The sequence below is a fragment of the Charadrius vociferus genome, unplaced genomic scaffold (genome assembly GCF_000708025.1).
Source record: "Charadrius vociferus isolate BGI_N301 unplaced genomic scaffold, ASM70802v2 scaffold70, whole genome shotgun sequence".
Lineage (NCBI taxonomy): Eukaryota > Metazoa > Chordata > Aves > Charadriiformes > Charadriidae > Charadrius > Charadrius vociferus.
The window spans coordinates 4,065,086-4,078,618 of NW_009646851.1; the positions used below are offsets into that span (position 1 = coordinate 4,065,086).

Here is a 13,533-nt window from a genome sequence, read left to right on the forward strand (position 1 = left end):
TTTATTTATTTATTTATTTTCCTCAACACCCAGAGGAAAAATGTTCCCTTTTGTTTTATTAATGATGTGCTTATGAAATCGAGCGTTTGATGGTATGCACTTGGAGCAGGCAGAAGGCGAGCTTCCCCACGTCGCGCTGGCAGCGTGCTTCCTTTCTGATCTGTAGCACACTAGTTTATTCCAGATGTGGGCTCGCTCTGAACAGAGGCAGCCTGATGCACAATGGCCTCATGGTGGAGAAGGATGGCCTGCGGGGACCCACTTGAAGCTGCCAGCCGAATTCTCTATTCTCGCTTGCGGTCTCTTACATAAGATGACCCATTTTTTTTTTCGCTTGCCATTAATCCAAGTAGAATATTCATACTGTCTTTAAAAACATTTTAATTATTTGTAGCTTAGGCACTTTGAAGTTGATCAGCTGCAAGTGGAAAAATCTGGTCCGAAGGGCTGCCTGCTCGAAAGAGCCAAGTTTGAAGGAAAGTTGAGTCACCTAACAATGATGTAACTGCAGAGAACAAAAATCACCCATTAGCCCAGCTGCAGCCTGACTTGACCACTTGTGTTTCTCCTTGCTATAAGCATTCACAGAAGGTGAGGGAAGTGGAAAAAAGTGTAGGTCTGGAAGGGACATTAAGAGATGTCCTCCTTTGGAGGACAACTGTTGGTCCATCATGTCCATCGTGTCCCTGCATTGAGGGGGGATCCACAGTCCCTTTCAGTAGGCAGGTCTGCGTCCGGTCTGCGTCTACACGTAAAGTCCATGGGGTGGATCTGAGCAGAGTTAACATTTGCTCCCAGGAAATGGGGAACAAGTCTCTAAATGGAAGCTTTGGATTCTTACTCCTTCGACGCTCTCAAAGCAAGCATGGATGTCTTTCTGAGTGTCCATCTTTGCCAAATCTCAGGTGAATTGCATGAAATGTTCTGGATTGTCATATACACGTAGTCAGCTCATGTTATCTAGTCAGCCCTTTGCACACTTAGGTTCTCGGGTGCTGGACTTCGTTACTGTGAACTGCCTTTGGCTAAGGGATGCAGTTTGGTCGCCTTATTCTTAAGAGTGGCCTGAGCAGGGTATCACCTAGTCCCTGGCTGCGACAGGAGGTGGTAGTGCCTCTCTCTTTCTCTCTGTAGTTACTGAGGATGGCCAGCGTTTGAGACACCTGGCTGTACCAGCATCAGCACATCTCTCTGCTTTAGGCATGAAATGCTTTTTGCACCAAGAGCTCTGGGTGCCTGTGAGCAAATTATTGTGTCACTTGTGAACAAAGCTGGGGGGATTATTCTTGAGTCATTTATAAATGAAGCTATGAGAATTTATTCTGAGAGGATGAAAGAGTTCAGATGTTAATAGGAATACGAAACTGGCAGTGGCCAGGCAGCAGCCAGAACTGTGCAGCTGACCAGAGGAGACCGGTCAGCAGTTAAGCTTGTCCTCCTCTGCACAGGGGTTATGCGGGCTCCAAGGACAGTGGCATCAGACCTGCAAACTGCCAAATCTAGCTATGCTTGGAGTTTCCCTTGAGTATTGTGACTCTCTGGAGAAGACTGAATACACCAGAATCCTAGCTTTCATTTAAAGACTAAGTGAGCTTGTAGTTTTTTTGTTTATGAAGGAAAGCTTGTAAATGTGATCCTTTAATTTTGATATTTTTTTTAAAAGACATGTATTGCTCTGCTCTTTTTTTTTTTCTTTTCTTTTTTAAAGCATTTAGACTTTGTGTTGTTGGACCTGGGAATCTCCAATAACTTAAGAAAATTGGTTTGAAGTCAAATGTAAATGCATTTACAAATCCTTGCAGTTGGCACAGAGCTTTGCTATTAAGCTTTCCTGTGATGGAGTCATATAAGATGCACATTCAAAGCAGCAGCATTTCTTAGCTGGCTATGAAGTATCCCGGGCTGCTTTGTGCAAAAGAGATAGCAACTTCACAGGGAGGGGAAGGGGATTCTGCCGAACACCCCCTTTCACCAAGAGGCTTCAAGCAAAGCCTAGCAATCTGCTTTTTAATACTTAGCTTTTAAAATCTTGGAGTGACATACCTTGGAGGTACATGTGTATTGGTGGGGGGCGTTTGCTTTGTAGCATGTGGTTAAATGTAGAGCTATGAATGTTTTATGAAGAAGAGGGAAAGAACAGCGAGAGGCTCTGATTTCCAGTCGACGCCGAATTGTTTATTCCCAGTGAAATGCATGCAGCTGACCAGGGGTGGCTCGAGGGACAGCCTTTTCTTACATGGGAGATGGTGACGGTGTCATCTGAAAATGAGTGAAAGAAATAAGTGTTTGGGTATGTGCCAAATGGTTTTGTTGTCTTTATCGGGGCTGTGTTCTGCCATCCGTGTTCGGGCTGAGTAATGCTTTACTTTGCTTTTGATTTCAGTGGAAGTTCAAGGGAAATAAGATGGCACTTGCCATCCAAGAGCAGTGGAGTCTTGCCATTTGCTGCTATTAAGTGTTTTGCTGTGTAAACAAATATTTGAGAGTGGGCCAGTTAAGAATAAATTTGGGTTTGTTTGTTGGTTTTGGGGTTTTTTTTTAAACAATATGTGTGATAGTGAGGAGCGCTGAGGAATGCAAGCTAGGTGCTGCACATCGTGGGCTTTTGCATAACTCACATTCCAAAATGCTTTTGCAAATCATTAAATGCAATTTTATGACTGCGTTGTTAGACGTTATTGGAGAGTCTGCTTCTGAATTGGATTTAACAACGGGACACTCGGAGTGGCATCTTGCGAGGAGAATAGATAGCTGGTCATTGTTTCAGCTTGGGCTCGGTTGGAGGAGGCAGAGGGATTGTATTTCTCTGTTATACTGTTTTCATTATGAATGCAAGGTACTTTATAGCAATAAAACCTCTCTGGAGTATTTTCATGCCATAGCTCAGTTCTGGTTTTTAAGTAGATAAATATAGTTGACTCTTGCCCCTGCATTTAACACGGTGTCTCATGTATCACTCTAATTAATCTCAAAGTATTCTCTGTCCTGACACGTCCTGTTGTTCGGATCCCAGTTAAACCTGTTGGGATATTGCCCATGTGCATGACTTTCAAGTTAACAAATTACCCACAGGTGTGTATGTTTTCAGGCTCAAACTTTTGGGTTACCTCTTAAGACACCTGGTTTGTTTTTCCTGTTTCTCCTACCTGTGGTCTAGGGGCTGTATAACAGTATGACTGTTTTTCACTTTGTTCTTAAGATACTGGTGTAGATACTGACCCCTTTGTTCCCGTATCTGAAAAACTCATCTTACATTGCATTTAAAAGTTTCAGCATAGGGCCCCAGTGAACAGGTAAAAGAAGGACATTTTCTTCACTTAATAAAGGCTCTGATAAACAACGTTGGCCAAACAACTGCAGGTTGCTGCCACAGCCCTTGGGTTTGCCGATATATTTAGCAGTTCCCCTTCTCAGAAACAAGCAGCGATTCGTACATGCTCTTCACAGTTTGGCATGAAATTTTAATCATCTTTGCTACTTGGGTGTTTGCGTACTGCCAGAACGTTGCTTGTGTGCAGAACAGACCCAGGCAGAAATAGCTGACCTGGTGCCCGGTGACTACAACACATGGCCTAAAAATTGCCTCCGAATTGCGCATTTTGCTGTCTTGCAAGCTGGAAAACTTCCTGGGGTTCCTCATAATTCTGTTATCCTGGTTCTTCCACTCTTTGAGAGAGTCCTGGCAATCACCTTACGTGCCCAGCTTGCCTGCTTGCTTCTTTTTCCCTTTCCTTTTATGCTTCACTGGTATTTGCCACGCTTGTGTTTCCTTGTGCCCAGTCCTGCCAATAGGGCTTATAGGAACTAGTTTTTGTTTTGCATTTTGTATTGCTCTGGAGTTTGTAAAGCAGTCTTTGGATAAATATTTATAATCATTAAAAAATTTTTTTTTAAAAAAAAGGTGTCCTAAGCATCGCTTATTATCTTGCTTATACTGAAAAGTTATTCTCTGTGGTGGGTAGATTTATTATTTGTAGTCTGTACAACAGCTGTCCAATAAGAAATAATTGATTGGCAGCTGATAATTCGAGGCTGGTATTTTCTCTGCAATGTCTCAAACCCTGCAAAACTCTCCGGAGAGGGAAACACTGCCGTGTGATACCATTCTGGTCCCTGCTGCAATAGCAGCTGCACTACCCAGTGTTCAGGGTCCTCCTTGAACCGTGTCTTGCTCCTCTGCAGCCCTGCACAGCTCATCCTTGAGTTTTGGTGAAGGTGTTCGAGGCTGCTGGTTGCTTCGGGGAAGGATCAGGGTGTTGAGAGCAGGACCTCTGCGTGGCTCGGAAAAGCTGCAAAGAGCCCTCCAAGGAAACCTCTACCTGCTGACCCTGCTCTGTGCTGCCTCCTCCTTTCTGCCTCCTTCGCTTGGACCACAGCTAACACAGCAAAGCTCAGCAAAAACACCCGTCTAGCCTGAGCTATACAGATGTGCGGTGATGGGCAGCAAGGTGCTAAATAGCCCCCTTCCGTACCCTCCCAGCCCTCTCTCAGTGTCCAAATCCAAATTCAAGGACTCTCTGCACGTTTTCTCTCAGCGAGAAGGTTGCCGCATATGGAAGATGCATATCCTGAAGGGGACGGATGGGCTGGGAATCCAGATAACAGGAGGCAGAGGGTCGAAGCGGTCCCCTCACAGCATTATCATCACCCATGTGGAGGAAGGCGGCTCCGCACACAGGTGAGGTGACGGTGGTGCCTTTGCAGGAGTGGGGGTGATGGAACATCCGTGGCCATCACTGTTAGCCAGAGTCACAAGACAGGCCTGGGGGTTTCACCCTCCCATTGTGTGAGGGGGACAAGATGATGTTTTTGGCTTAAAGACTCATTTTTGTGACTGGTCACAGAAGCTTCTTCTGGCATATTTAGTCCAAACTATGGACAGATCAAACACTTGGTTGGTGATGGAGCCTGATGGTGTGTGGGGCTCTTTCCCCAAGTCTCTTTTTGGAAGACAGTCCTTTCCCATGGGATCAGCAGTGAGTGAGTGTGGGTCGTGCAACACTGCCAGCCCTGGCCCTGCTGCTTGACCGGTAAATGCAGCTCACTGCTGCTCCATGATCATCTCCTTTGGGGCATGGAGAAGGTTTGAGGGCTCTCACCCCTGCAAAGAGGGTAAAATGGCTCTGGTTATAGCAATGATTTGCTGGGGGCACCTTTCTGAGCCACTTTTTTTGGCAAATAACTGCACCAATCGATGCAGGCTTAGTGTCAGCCAGATCACGTGTTGTCCATGCCTTCATGTCCCATAACGTGCCACCAAAGCCTGGCACTGGGGAAGGACCGCCCTGCAGCTCCATATTCCCGCTCTGTTTCTGCAGGGATGGCAGGCTGACGGCGGGCGACGAGCTCCTCATGATCAACGGGCAGTCGCTGGTTGGGCTGTCCCACCAGGACGCTGTGGCCCTCCTTCGCTCGGCCGCTGGCCTGGTGCAGCTGGTAGTCGCTAGCAAGGTACGGTGCTCTCCTTGGCGGTCTCCTGAATGTACATTCACAGGAGTTTGTGGAAGTGCTGCGTGGAAAGGGCATATTTTTGATAGGGAATCACATGTGCACATTTGGTCCCCTAAATTTAATGCACAGCTATGTGAAATATATCAGTAGCTGCCGTAAATCTGTGGCAAATCATCAGGGTATAGAGCAACTTAGTGATTTGCTTGTATTGTCACTGTCGTTCAGTGTGCAAATGAGTCTGTATTGATTCGTGCAGAAGTTACTTAAGGTTTGGCCAAAACCATTTTCTTAAAATACATGCTAAATAAAGCAGGCTGTTCTCGGCCTTTTCTGCTTCCTGCCCACGTAACCTGTAGCTCTCATCTCTTGTCCTATCTGTGTGCCTGAGGTCTCTTGATGATGATCTCCTGACTTGAGTTCCTTATTTTGTCCTTGTTAATAGCGTGGAGTGGAGCTCTTGCAGATAAAGGAGCATGAAATTTCAGGGAAATGAGAGTGGAACTCATTTATCAGTCAGGCTCTTCGTTCTGCTTTCATTGCAGGAGATAGAGGGGGTATTACACAGTATTTTTTCCTTTGTTTAAGAAAATCCTGCCCACCCCCGGTTGCTCCCCTCCCCAGACCACAGCCTGCTGCTCCCCGACTTGGGTGGATGCAGGCGTTTGGTGGGTGGCCGACCGGCTCCCAAAAGCAGTCGGGGTCTCAAAGAAGGACCTCCCTGCCCACTTGTCTTTGGGGCAGTAGCAGGAACTTCTTGGGCCAAAGGGACCGCTCGTAAACCCGCATTTCCAGGTGGAGCATGCTGTGTCAGGAGGCCACTGTATCAGTATTTTCAAAATTCTTCTTAGCTTCATCTTCAGGTTGCCTTAGCCAACCTGATGCAGATTTGTGCAGGTTTAATGCCTGGATGCTCTTATGGCTTTCCGGGATGCTTTATGCTCATGTTTTTCAAGAAGAGACTCTATCCCACCGTATTCAAAGTGAAGAGCCTATAATTTCTCTAATGGCTTAGTTAGACAGTGAAGTTCATTGAAGACCTTCTGTAGACACACAGCCTGGTATTAAACCCACCAGTGTTTATTCTGGAAACAACAGGCTTTGACCCTGAAGTAGGTACATTTTGTATTTCCTTTAGACAATTGGACTCTATGCCAAACCGCAAGACTGCATAAATTTCTCCCCAAAATTATTTGCTTGTCCATGTGATGACTGCATCAAAATAATCATCATGATTAAGCTTACAGCATTAAACTTCACATTCCTGATCGGGCTGTGAATCTGTTTGGCCCACGCGCTGTGCGCTTGGACAGTTTTCATGTCCCTGGGAGGAGGACTTGGAACAGCAAGTGGTGTGGAATCCATCCCGTGCCGTGTTTCAGGCAGTCTCAGAAAAGGTGTAAATAGGTGAAGTGTTCCCCAGCAGCTCCCTCTGGGCGTTATTTGTTGGTGTGGGAAAGCAGCCTTGCAACTTGGCCTGGTGAGCGCTCTTGAACACAGGATTTGTTCTGAAATCACAAAAATGAGAGTCTGTCTGGCCACAGCTTTCCACTGGTGCACATGTTTGCACCCAGGAAAGGTGCCAGAGGCCGGAAACAGATCCTGAAGCATCAGGACTGAGCTGGTAGAGGATCGGTGGGTCAGTTTTCATTTTGTTCTCCTAGGCAGGGTGTATTATCCTTATGCGTGTAGATAGGTAAATGTGTGAAGGGGACATCCGCACGGAGGGAGCAGGAGCACAGAGTGTGGTTTGGGATGCAGTGAGATGAGTAATGAGGTCTGTAAACTCTTGAGTCTGTTTGCAGTGACATTTAATAAACCCAAAGTGGGGAGAAGCAGGCTGCTGGTGAAGTGTTTATTTTAAATTCTCCTGTATGAAATCTGAATGTTTTAGACATGTATTGGCCTGTGTTTACTATATGTGCACTTTGAAACCAGGTCTGCTTTTTGTAACTGGGCCATTAAGGTTTGAGCACATGGAAGCATATAACGAGGGGAGGATGAGCAGGGAGCTCTCACTGGGCAGGTGAAACGGAGCAGTTTCACCGTGACTTTGGTGGTTTTCTGCATGCGATGTAACATGTTTTGTTGTCTCTTGGGTAGGAATCTGCTGAAGGGGATTTTCTGAAGTACCCATCTACCAGTTTGCCAGACTTGCTTAGCACTTGCTCAGTCCAACACTCTGTCTCTTGCACTGACAATAAGGAAAACGAAGAGCCAGAAGAAGACGACGTGAAAGGAGTGAATGTGTCTCCTGAAAAACTGGTCACTGTAAGTGTGGCTTTGGTGTGACGTTTTTGCTCTCTCCCTTGACGCCTCTTTGCATCTGTCACATTCTCCTTCAGCCTGACACAGAGCAGGTCCAACCCAGGGCAGTCCAACCCAGCCCTTCTTTGCATGGGACGTGGGTGACAAGCTGAAACGGGGATGGCATCTACCACAGCATCTACCATCTCTGCAGCAAAGCAGAGGCACAGGCAGCAGGAGCGCTCGTGTCCTCCAGGCTGTGTGGCAATCATGGTTTTGTTTTTCTCTCTGCTGTTGGATTGTTTTCCACCCACTTCCACTGCTTTTGTTGGATCTGATGCAAAATCTCTCGCAGTGCTTACGCAGTAACACCCTCTTCTTTCCCCTCTTTTCTAACTAAACTTCTTTAACAGTTTATAGTCCAAGTCTTCAAGCTTTTATTTACTCTGTTGATGCCAACAAACACTTTTGGGGGTAGGGATGTGAATTTCTGGCTGTGAACTGTAACTGAAGTTTTGCTGAATAAATGCTGCCAGTTGATAATCTCACTTGTATTCCCTTCGGGGCTGCACTAGTCAGAGATTAAGTGGATTATTGTTATTTATTTGTAATGTAGCAGCTCTCTGAAACTTCATCAGTGTTCCAGGCCTCTGTTGTATTATACAGACAAAGAATAAAATTATATTTGCTACTCTAAAGATCTTGCAGGCTGGTTTTCCAGCAAGTGAAAGCAGGTGGATTCACTTGAAGCTTTTATCTTTTTTTTTTTTTATTATTTTATCTCTTCTTGTCTTTTCTTCTCCCTCTTTTCTGCAGCAATTATAATAAATCTCTTAAACCTTTGGGCGGCTCAGACGTGATATTGGTTTGGTGATCTATTCTGATTTTGCGTTCTTATACAAAGAATTGTATTCTTTTCTGAACAAAAGACTGCTCCCCAGGACAAGTCTTGCGCTATAGTCTGGCTCATGCTGGTGTTCACTTCATACCTGCCTGTTGGCTCTGACTTTCTTTGAGTCTGTGCTTATAACAGTCCTCACTTTCACACATCTCTTTACTGGGACAACTTTTGCTATTTCTGCAGTGTCTTCTCTTCTATGTGCCTTTTTGGGGGGAGGAAGGGAAAAACAAATAAATCAGAGATGCTTAGCACGCTGCTGATGGTGTAGTGTTTGTGTGCTAACTTGAGTGGGCACCTAAGCATTCTTTTGACTATCAAAATACTTTAAATTCTTCTACATGTCATGTTTCAAATGCTGGTAATTTTTCACAAGGCTGTGGCTCAGCAGCACTTACACATAAAAATCTATTTTGTCAAAACTTAATTAATTATGTGTGGCTTCAGGATGCAGCTCCCTGGCGTTGCAGTGACTTTCGGCACACGCTAGGAGTTATTTGTCACTTGGTGGCCTCCTAACTTCCCAGCAAGGCTCTGCATGGTTTTCAGCGATGGCTTTTTTTTTTTAGTGGATGTTTCCTTTCTAGATTAACATAATTCTAGGGAAAACTCAAGGTAGCTGAGGCACAGGCCACTATGAAGACCCAGCCGCATGAGCCTGCCTAGAGCCCTTCAGCATGGACCTGAGTTTGGACCCTGCCCTGAAGTCCATCCCAGTGCTGGCGGTGGTGGTACCCTGATGGAGAGCCAGTTGGATTTGTGCGCCTCTCTGGCACTCTCACTCACCCCTGACGGCAATAGCTCTGTGCTTTTGTAATGCATCGCCGGGGTGTGGAGGGGAAATCAGAGAAATCTCACTACAGTGAACACATTGAAAGAATAGCAGGAAGATATTTTTTTGCTTCTTTTCTCTGTTTCTTTTTTTTTTTTTTATTGGGGTGGGGGTGTAATTCAGAGGGGTGTAAGAAGTTGTTGGTAACTCACAGGACCTCATCTCTTTTTGCTTGAGCTGCACATGAAATCCTTCCTCTTCTAATCCAAATTGCAGGATATCTTTGCATTCCCCATGTAATTGCCTCGGGAGTGCAGACAGGGCTTTCTGCAGTCTGGGGTGAGCGCTCTGTAGAATGTAGACTCCTTGGCTCTACCTGCAGCCTGATCCATCCTCACCAGATCAGGGCAGCCTACCAGGAGACCTGAGCCAGGCTGTGCAAATCCTGCGTGCCACCGTGCAGGACATAAGAAGGTAAATGTATGGAAAAGATAAACTTCACACATGGCTTCTTTCTACCTGGCAGGATGGGGCGGACTTTTCATAGCAAAGCTTAGAAGTTGTTTTCAAGGTCAGTACGAACATGAAGCATCACATAACTTTATTTTTTTTCTTTTTAATATTTCTAGTCATATAGATTATTGCAAAATTGCTTTGGAAATTACTATTCTTTGCTGCTCCCGCTGTCTTGATGATACTTGCGTGTCTTCTCTTTCTCTTGTATATATTCCATTATATTAATACTGTAGATAAGGGATGACAGTGTGACTGGTGATTAAAGCAGGAATTAAGCTGGACTGTTTTTAATCAGTGCAAATACAATTGTTTTGGACTTCCAGGGTGGGTGGTACTCGAGGTCTGGACTGGGTAACTGAGGCTGTGGTCTTAATTTAAGTGTCAGAGCTCTCAGATTTGAAACCAATTCTCAAGCCAACTCTGGCCAGGAGTTCTCTTTCTCACCGCCAGTCTCTCACCTCTGACAAGAGGTTAATGAATTTTCTTGTTTACTGTGCGGGGCTTTGTGGAGACTTAAAGGCATGCTGCCGGGTGCCGGCTGATTAGCTAACAACAAGTTACTCAGGGTGATTTATCATCAGCTGATGCTTCACTGTCCCTTTTCTCACCAGTGTAGAAGATACCACAAAACTTGCAGAAGGTCTTAATGTTGTCTAAGGTCTTCTTTCATTAACTTCTCTATGAATATAGTTCAGTATATAGTGCTGAGTATTCACAACCATAATTTATAGTTCTGATGGACTTGCTATTAGTGCCTTAGCACCTGATTGCTTAAAGGCTGAACCAGGCACAGTCCTTAGGTGCAGGTGAATCAATGTTATCTCCAGGAGCTCTGCAGAGAGCTCCTGAGAGACAGAGACCCTCTTGCAGGTCATATATGTATATTGAGGTGTTCAGTGAAGTCATGTGTGAATTCAAAGGGACATTGCCAGGCAGAAAAGATAGTCACTTGGAACTAAGGTACATATTCATATCTTCAACCTTGTAGATATTCGGAACCCAGCTGGACTTGGCCCTCAGCAACCTGATCTAAGTTGTCTCTGCTTTGAGATGGGTCTGGGCCAGAACTCCCAAAGGTCCCTTTCAACGTGTCTTACTCTACAATTCTGTGATTTTTTTTTTTTTTTTTTTAAAGAAATAAATCTCTTTTCTAGGCGCTGGGTGTTAAAAATTTTCCCTGGGAGCAAGCTCTTTAAAACTCTTTAAGTTCTGCTCTAGTGTTTGCAGCCAGGGAAATATAATCTGAGCTAATCAGCTTCCCCAGGACACAGCAGAAGAATTTAGTGACACTTGAAAACTGTAATCTAAGAGAAATATCACTTGTAAGTCTTAGTTGAAAGTCCACTTGTTGTGTTTCATCAATAAAAAAATCATAATGCAATTTAATTGGAGCTCTTTTCTTACACAGTCTGCTTATGTAAAGCCCTATTTATCATGGAACATCCCTTCAAGTTCTAATTTTAATAAAACTTGTGCCGCCAGGCAGAAAAAGGATTACGTTAGTATCCTTAAAGTGCATTTCTTTTAGAGCTAGTTGGGCCAAAATGTTCCTTAACTTCAGATACAAGCTACAGGGCCACAGAGTCGTGTTGTGTTAAATTGTCCTGAGGTACTTTGGGGATTTTAAACTCCCCCTCCAAATCCATATTTTGCCTTGGACAGTTGATATTGCTGTTTTAAAATGTCATTATTTATGTCCAAGTCAAATAGGATGATATGATAGTATTTGCCTTTGACAATTTATTTTTAATTCTAATTCACTTTTCCTCGTATTTCTGTTGCTTGAAATTGAATCTGTCACTGTACTGCTGGCTGGCGGAGCAAACTGGGAAATGAACTCTAAAGAGAAAACAGGTCTGCCAAGAATTTGCAAAGTGTGTGATGAATTTGGGGCATTTGGGATCCCCAGACAGAGGCACATACCATTCTTAGTTGCTTCAAAGTGTTTTGCCTTTGTTTCTGCTGGTGCTATGTTGTTCAATATATGATGATGTGAGTATTCTATTTTTGAAGTGTTCAACTTCAGTGACCAGCTTCATATTAATGGGCTGAAATTCCAAAAAGTTACTAAATACAAGAAAAGGGTGTCTGCCTCGGCAGGTTTGATCTGTAGTTGCTGGAGGCAGGGAGGAAAGCCTGGGGACCATTCCTCTATGCTTTGCTTAATCTTGTGCTCTCCCTTGGGTATCCGCTGCTCGTGATGCTGGAGGCAGGACCCTGAGCCAAGTCTATTCCATGCAGAATAGAATGACAGAAAAGAGGATTTTCTTATTTGGGAAAGGAGGTCATCACTATCCCTACCTGCCAGGGGGGAGCTGGGAAAGGGGGCGACCAAGCCGACCATGCAGGCGAGCCATGGGGAGACAACCTCTGGCAGCATCCCTGGCTGTGTGACCCTCTGCTTGCTTGTGTTTAATCATCTTGTGTTGACCTGAAGTGCTTGATGTATACCTTCACGCGAGCTGTGGGTGCATTGCACATGGAGATGGCTATGACCCAGCAAGGTCTTGATCCTCCTACATGTAACAGAAACAGGATGTCTCCGGTTAAAGGTTTCTTGCATGAGCTGGATTTCCTTATCCCTGCCAGAACCTACTTGTGTTTTTTTGCAAGGCGTGCAGCTGAAAGCAGATAAATAAACCTGTTCTGTGAATACGCAGAAATGCAGTTGTTTACACCCCCCTTTTTATATTTCATCTGAGCTGTAGGACTGCTTGGTTATTTTCTCTCGTAAGTGTTTCTATCTTACTGGGGAATCCATATGTAATTACCTGTAGCAAGCATAATAAGGAAGAGGATAACAATGCTGTAAGTTTAAAAACACTCTTGGGGTCAAAAGTTCTTGTGGAAACACTGGGAGAGAATTTCAGAGAAAGCATTAGCGTGGAGAAGGAACAGGAAGCATAACTCAACAATTAAATGTGTGCAGAGCGCAGGGAGGGACCCTCATTACTGGGAGGACTTGAGCATTCGTTCCCATTAGGGCACTGCTGTCTCGAAAGAGGTTGCTGAAACACGACTTACTCCTCAAACGGCACTGCATGGCTGGAACAAAGCAAGAAAGAGCTTCTGCTGGCAGAAATCTGCTTTGCAATGAAAGGCTTTACTGGGCGGGGGCTGGGGTGGGGGGGAGAAGATGAAGAGCCTGGTGTGAGGAGGCTCGGTGGTGGCCAACCCTTATCCTGGAGAAGGATTTAATGACTCCTTTCCTCTTCGTGGTGAGGGCTGGCAATGTCCGCAGATCCTGCCTCCTGCCAGATCGCCCTTGGAAGGGGCCGGCGAGGGCAGGGTCCAGCTGTGTCTTAGCATGGCTTGGAGCTGCTGCTGGGCTGCAAATGCTGCGTTTGCTCAAAGTCTGGCAGCCCTGTGCCCTTCTGAGAGACAGTCTTGTCCAGCATATCTGTGGGTTCATGCCGTGCCCTTCACTCGTGCTGTAGCTGAGCAGAAACACTGGGTCCTACAGTGACTCCAGAGGACTGGGGAAATGCCAGTTTTTAGAGCAAATGTGGTTAGGAATTTGGGCAACAGAAAACGACATAATATTTGGGGACCAAATCTTCTTCGCCCGATGTGGCTGTTCTTCTGGTGTTGTTTCCAGAAGCCGGATCACATTAAAATAAGCAACTGCAATTCATCTTATTGCCAGGGGGGT

The 13,533-nt window shown here is 45.2% G+C and overlaps 1 protein-coding gene across 1 annotated transcript in view; it reads left to right on the plus strand.

Annotated features, from left to right (window-relative positions):
• Window positions 1-13,533, plus strand: part of PDZD2 (PDZ domain containing 2) — a 142,007-nt gene that overhangs the window by 82,003 nt on the left and 46,471 nt on the right. The window contains exons 3-5 of the mRNA XM_009894231.1: window positions 4,536-4,678; window positions 5,319-5,451; window positions 7,552-7,719. Of these exons, the coding sequence (XP_009892533.1) occupies window positions 4,536-4,678; window positions 5,319-5,451; window positions 7,552-7,719 (444 nt within the window). The remainder of the gene's footprint in view (window positions 1-4,535; window positions 4,679-5,318; window positions 5,452-7,551; window positions 7,720-13,533) is intronic.